The 7,059-nt window shown below is 38.5% G+C and overlaps 1 protein-coding gene across 1 annotated transcript in view; it reads right to left on the bottom strand.

Annotated features, from left to right (window-relative positions):
- The window catches only part of stim1a (stromal interaction molecule 1a), a gene marked incomplete at its 3' end in the record, with an annotated part of 31,742 nt that extends 25,513 nt beyond the window's left edge, over positions 1–6,229 (bottom strand). The window contains exons 1-2 of the mRNA XM_083886700.1: positions 6,115–6,229; positions 3,056–3,189 (exon numbers count right to left, since the gene is read on the bottom strand). Coding sequence (XP_083742826.1) covers positions 3,056–3,176 — 121 coding nt within the window. The 5' untranslated portion in view covers positions 3,177–3,189; positions 6,115–6,229. The remainder of the gene's footprint in view (positions 1–3,055; positions 3,190–6,114) is intronic.
- Positions 6,230–7,059: the final 830 nt, after the last annotated feature.

Here is a 7,059-nt window from a genome sequence, read left to right on the forward strand (position 1 = left end):
CAAAATATATGTATTGCGACTAAGTCTATATCGAGTGTTATTCATACTTTTGCCAGGTCACAACTTGTAAATGTGTGATTATTAATCAGACAGACTTTTTTTCTAAAGAAATAAAATACTGCAAGAAACATCTGTAAAACACAGCATATTTTGTTATACTTCTTTCAGAGCATTATACCCACACAAAGGAAGTAATGGATAATGAGGGATGGCTTTGCTCAGCAGCGTGGGAGAATTATTTGCACTTCCTAACAGGATGTAAACTTGGTTTTTAAACAAACAGCTAACCACCACGTTTATTTTATGCACATGTTGCTGAAATAACAACACTGCATTTTGAAAAAAATAAAACAGTTGAGTACTTTATACTGTTATGTTAGTTTAAAATTGTTAAATTACAGTCACACCTGCAATTCATTTAAAAAACAAACAACACTACAAGCTCCATTCCGTGCATCTGATCTAATACTGCGTCATCACTAATTATGGCCATCAGTTACCAAACAACGTATATTCAGTTGCAAGCATCCTGTTTGCATTGTGCCGACATTTACAGCATAATTCCCCCTCCTACTGATCAAACGAAATTTCAATCCACGCATTCTTATAGCACATTTATGACAGGTTGGCTTAGTGAGACAAAGTGGAAAATGTAAAACATGCTTTTACAATAGCTACTACTTCTATAGGTCACATGAATACTGGAAACCAGAGGTGAGACTCATGGATGCCCAACTTCCGCATAGTGAGGTTTTCCACAGTCACACAAGCAAAACAATTCAGTTTCAGAGAACCTGCAAAGCCACATAGCAAAAAGGCAACTACTTTCACACACACGCACACACACACTCACTCATTCACATTCAACAAAGAGTGACAGTTAACCTTGTGAAAGCCAACCACCTGCAACACTCACACACCCACTGGCCCCTTTTCTCATTTGGCTTGCAAACCTCCAGAGACACAAGATAAGATATTTACATACCAGTCTGCCTGCTTTTTTTTTCCCTCTTTCCCTTTTTTAAGAGCTAAAAGTTATGCAAGTCCTTCTTTGTTCCTCAACTTGGATGAGGAACATAACTGCACCATTACTATATCTCATTATCAGTAAAAACAAAATACACAAGGCTTTGAAAATCACTGTCAATAACCTTTTCTATCCCACACACTGTGGCCTCTTGGGACTGTTGCATCATGATAATAAAAGTGCTTTAACTGCAGAAAATGTAGGAGCAACTTGGACACAACGTCTGCCTGTTAAGAACTACTCTGCGGCAGAACCAACAAGGGATGACAACCATACATGTTTGCAGTACTGGGGGGGTGTTTGTCGACAGTGCAGTTAATAAAGTGAAGTAAAACGTGTAAACACGGTTGAGCAACAGCTGTAAACAGGTACAACTTTACTAGAAACTTAAAAAAAATCTTGAGTCATAGTCTTAACTGGGTCATATGTTCCCACAGAGATGGAGGTTATATAATTTACAGACAGACTGGAAGCTCAAAACATGCCTGCCTAATTGCATCTACTGTCAGTAACTGTGTATGCAGTCAGTCAGCTGGGGAGTTCACCGCTATAAAGAGGCCAACACTCGGTGATGTAGTTTTGGAGATTCATACGATAAGTTTAGAAGTGTAAATCCACGATGCAAGAGTGTACAATAGTTCATTAATGCTGGATTAGAATGCCTAACTGGACTGCGGTTCTGTGGCTTTGCTTTGCTTTGTGTCGAGTGTGGCACAAGTTGAATAATTGAACATCAGCCAATCAAAATCACGTGATGTCACTTCCCAGCACAGATGCTAACAAACAAAAGCATTTACTCACTCATCTTCTACCACTTTATCCTCCACATGAGGGTCCCGGGGGCTGGGATGTCTCAGGGCCGCATATAGAGACAAATAACCTTTCACTCCCTCCTTTACCAGTGTTTATGTTTGTCGGCTCATCCAACAATGATCACATCTCCATCATTTTAGATATATAAGCAAGCCTTACTGCGTTTACCTTTAACAGACAATGCTTTGCTAACCTCAGATAGTTGCCTTCAGTACCAAGAGTCAGACTCACGCCCCGCAAATTCCATTAACATTTGGAAGTTGGAGCTGGGAGTGACGTCACGTCTGAACTGAATAAAAACATATCCTGGGCGAGCCACTATTAGCGATACCAGTCGATAACAATGCTCTAAAACTGAGAAGCAATAAAAAGTCCAAAGATGAAAATGAAAAGTGCATGACTGATTTACTGTGAAACAAATAGGACAGAAGTGCCATTAACAGTAAACCCACAGAAAGTATACATTTTACACAACATCTCCAAAATTATGTTGAAAACATTTCTTGGAGAAACTTGCTCTTGTGAAAATTGATATTATTATTCAAGTCATGATTGCTAGCCATCTTTTAAGTGGGTTTGGGAACGACGGCTTAAATTTAAACCCAAAGGGCTACATCTAACGAGTATTTTCATAATCGATCGGTTATTTTATTGATTAATTGATTAGGTGTTTGGTACATAAATGTCAGAAAGTTGAACAATATTAATCAGTGTTTGCAAAAAATTGACGTGATGATGTTCTCTTGATGATGATTTCTTGTTAAACGGAGAAAATAAACCAGAAAATATTCACATTTAAGAAGCTGAACAATCTGAGAACTTTTGATTATATTTTAAAAAAAAACTTCAAACCAATCAAAATACTTAATCAATTTAATAATCGATCAATCGTTGCTGCGCTACAATATACTGACCTAAATCCAACATCTTAACAACAAACTATTTACTTACTCATCTGTTTCACAGACCATTAGGCAAATTATCCGCTGTATGACTGGGAGAGGGGGGGGTTAGGGGGGGTTGATGAAAGTTGGAGGACAGGTCTTATTGAAGAATGCCAGCTGTACTATTCTCAGCATGGCCACATTTAGTGCCTGCACAACCACAAAGATGTGGCACCAACATTAGTATTCTCAGTGCCAACCTATAGTGTGTGTGTGTGTGTATAAAAATTAAAAAATCTGTAACAAATTAGTGCCATGACTGATCACTCACCTGACATCCCATTCTCTACGCCTGGACTGTCCGGCGTGGGCGAACTTGGTTTTTCAGTCAAACTTTTCCCAAAGAGACAGAAGCAAAATATCCACAGGGTCACAGATCTGATCAGCTCCATGACTGGTGGCGCGCTGTGAAGAAAAGACAGAGAGACTCACAATTCCTGACAAATGTAGCATGACAGAAATGCAGCGTTTCTGGTCGGTTTGATCAATTAAGCGACTGAAAAACAATGCGGCTCCTTTGTCTCTTGAACATATGACATCCTTGCAGGGAGAAGAGACGGCATTAATTGGCTTGGAGCACATGGGGACCCGGATTGTTACATAAAGGATTTTCTGCAGCAGCCGCAGACGCGTGCCGTCACCTCTCAAATGTTGCCTCCTCGTCCTGAATGGATCAACATACACAGTCATGAGCTCGCTAATGCTGCCTTTAGGCTAAGGAGGCATGTGGAGCCTGTAACCACATAACTTGATTTTATTTAATCATACTTTGCACATTGCACAAATGATTCCCTCCTTGATACTCTTTTAAATCATGTCTTCAAACTTCAAACATGGCTTTATCTCAACTGTTGGCAATTGTTTTATTCACCTTCTGTAGTAAATTTGATCAAATGTATTGCACAACAACATATTTCCGTCACTTTTCCTCTTATTGACCATTTGTTTTTGTTGTAAAGCACTTAAAACATACAAAATTATAGATATAGAGGTATTTCATTAATGAATAACCCATCATCAAACATTAAAACAAGCATGTCAGCAGTTGCATGTCAGCAGTGTGTCAACTTACTAAAATGTCACTAAACAGAAAAGCTCAGTTTCTCCATGCCACACAATACTTTCATAATTTCAATACAATCCTGTGTCAGTGGGAGAAATCTGACCATAATAACCATGTAGTTTGCTTAGTGGTTTGGCCAAAAAAATAGTAATAATCATAATATGTATCAGATATTTCAAAGTTGAAGAAACCAGTTAAAAATGTGGGGTTTATTTTAAACATGTGGGGTTTAAACTTCTCTGCCGACAGGAAGTGACAGACGGAGAAACACCTCCCACAAATGAAGAAAAAAACGTTCCGTTATACGTTGCGTGTGTGACATGTCAAGTGTGTTTGAGCAAAATATTTGCTTGGAATCAGTTTTTTTCAACTTAAGTCATATTTGTAGATAAATGGGAAAGATGTACTGTACACTGCATTAGAGCAAGACACCACCTCAATATTTTAAAGCGGAACTAGACTGGAAGTTCCTATTATCGCCGTTTTTTTGGTGTGTATCTGCGTCATTACCTTGTTTATGAAGCCCTGACGGTTCGAAACAAACAGTTCAGCCATTGCTGAGAACGTTGTGTTTTATTGTAATCTCGGGGCTCAACGAGATCACTGAAAATCCCGTAATAGTTACGTAAGCAGCAGTTCTCCTGAACAACCGATTGTCCTGCTCCGGGCGGTAGTCCGGGCACATCCGGTTACGTACATAGAAATGCAGAAGAAGAATAACGTCCGTTGTGGAGGTGTTTCACGAGCAACAGTGTCTTCTGACTCTGGGTCTGACTCCGGTTTAAAGTCATAAAAGGGACTGCGGCGGGGAGTCGTGACGAAGCTATTTTTAAACACTGTTAAAACAATGTTTTGATAATGAGGAGCAGTGCATCCACCGTTCCAGAGGGGGGCGCTGCGCTTCTGAGAACGGATGTTCTGGATAGTACTGGCCAATCACAAGACTCTGTCTTCTGGGGGTGAAAGTTCACTCTGAAAACTCCCGAGCAGAAAAACAATGTCAGAAAAGAGGATTTCTATCGGCTAGTTTACAGAAACTAGGAGGTTTTTGACCATAAAAACAAGTTAATATATGTAAGTAGACCTCCATAACTAACATTTATATGCAACAGGACCACTCTATGTGACCTTTAATGTAAGTATTAATATAATATAATGCTTATGCTTCAAATAAACACATTTTAAGGCATCCATTCGGCAAAGGTTTTATTTTTTTAATGGAGGTATTTTAGTTATACTTTTTATTAGTATATTTATTTTGCATCATAAATACATGTTTATTGTGAAAAACAGATTGTTCTGTATCACCACACAGAACACTTTTATTTTGAAAGTCTCAAATATTATTGTTATTGTTATATAATGATGGAATATCATGATATCATTTTAAGATAAATTGGTTTTATTTCCCCCCACAATGTTTTATTACTACTACTACTACTACTACTACTACTACTAATAATAATAATAACAATAATAATGCATTATATTTGAGAGGCCTTTCATGACACTCAAGGTTTGACTTTTCTTTTCACTAGGCCAGACTACATGCTCAGTGGTCATTTTCAGGTTGAAACTCCCAAATTTAACAGGTGTTTACTGTCTTCTGTCCATAAATATGTTTAAACAATTTACTTGAGCTTTTTTTTTTTTTTTTTTAATCGCTGTTTTTGACATATACAATACATATACCGACTGATTACGTCTTTTTTTATTGTAATAATACTCTTGTCCATATGTAGTCCAGCCTCACATTGACTCCCTAAATCCATTTCTAACGAGTATTCTGCCAGAAACAGATGTTTTACATTAACAGCCCCCAAAACAGACAACAACGATTAGACTTATCTGATATACAGTTTGTCTTCTTTAAGGAAAAACACATGTCACTTCAAGGAGGGAAAAACAGATTAGATAAAGAAAAAGTAAAGAGCAGCCTGGTCTGGTTTGTCCTGCGTCTGTCTGTGTGACAAGCCCCGGCTAGCTAGTAGCCACCTAGCTTAACTATGTCGGGCTGTAACTACGAAACGAGGTGATAATATCCAAGCACATGTGAGAGTAGTAACGCTGCAATATTAAAAATTAAGACAAAATTCACATTTACGCTGTCATGTTTAGTCCGTTTGTGTCGACACGTTATCCCCACACACACACACGTACGTTAGCCTCCGCTGACGTTAGCAAGTCAAAGCAAGGCACGTTTACTGTAGTTGTGCCACGTAATAACGATGACAGAGACAAAACAAGACAACGAAAATGAAGTTCACCTGTCATGTATATCAGTGCCAGCAGATTGTGTGTCCCTTCAGCTGCGTGTCAACATTGCAGCAGATGCCTGGTTCCCCCGGAGTTGAAGCACAGTGAACTCCACCTCCTCCTGACGATGGGCGAAGAGAGAAAAAAAGAGAAAGACTTGTCTCTTTCCCAGCGACAGAGAAGAGACTGAAGCGAAACAACCGCAGAATGTGGACGAACAAGACGGCGGGGTGACGCTCTTCTTCTGCTCCTTTAATGTGGCAGCCTGCAACTGCACCTGCTCACGGTGCACTCTGGGGCGACCCCCTCAGTCTGGATGCAGTAATGGCCATTCAAGGTGAGGCAAAAACTCAACAAGATCCAACGTTTTTGAGAAAAATACGTCTAAATTACAATATGTATGATGATATTTCACATAATTTCGGAATAAGTGTTTGGTTTGACAGTCGTGTACTATATATATATACATTTTTATTTAATATATATATACATATAACATTATATATATACATATATATAATTTTATTATATATTTTTTGTATTATATTATGTATTGTTTATTTCGAACAAAACAGACAAAAGAAAACAAATGAATATGAGCATATAATATAAACGTATGTATGATGCAAAAATTTATCTATTCATGTAAATAAACAAATTGTTTTTTGCTATAAACATAGATAGACAGACAGACAGATAGTAAAGCAGCCTCCATCCACCAGAGGGCGCAGAACGCTGGGAGAAGCTATTTTCTGCGTCACTGTGTCTCTTACGTATCATCGGCACGTGTCGCCCCCTATGGCCTGGAATGCGTACTGGGTGGCACACAAATTGCTGAAGTCTGCCATCTAGTGGATACATTATTTAATGAAATACTGTACATTTTTTGTCATCATGTTACTTGGTAAAAGTATTTTTTTGTACATTAAACTTTGCCCCCCCCCCCCCCACACACA

This window comes from Microchirus variegatus, assembly GCF_963457635.1.
Source record: "Microchirus variegatus genome assembly, chromosome: 3".
Taxonomy (NCBI): Eukaryota; Metazoa; Chordata; class Actinopteri; order Pleuronectiformes; family Soleidae; genus Microchirus; species Microchirus variegatus.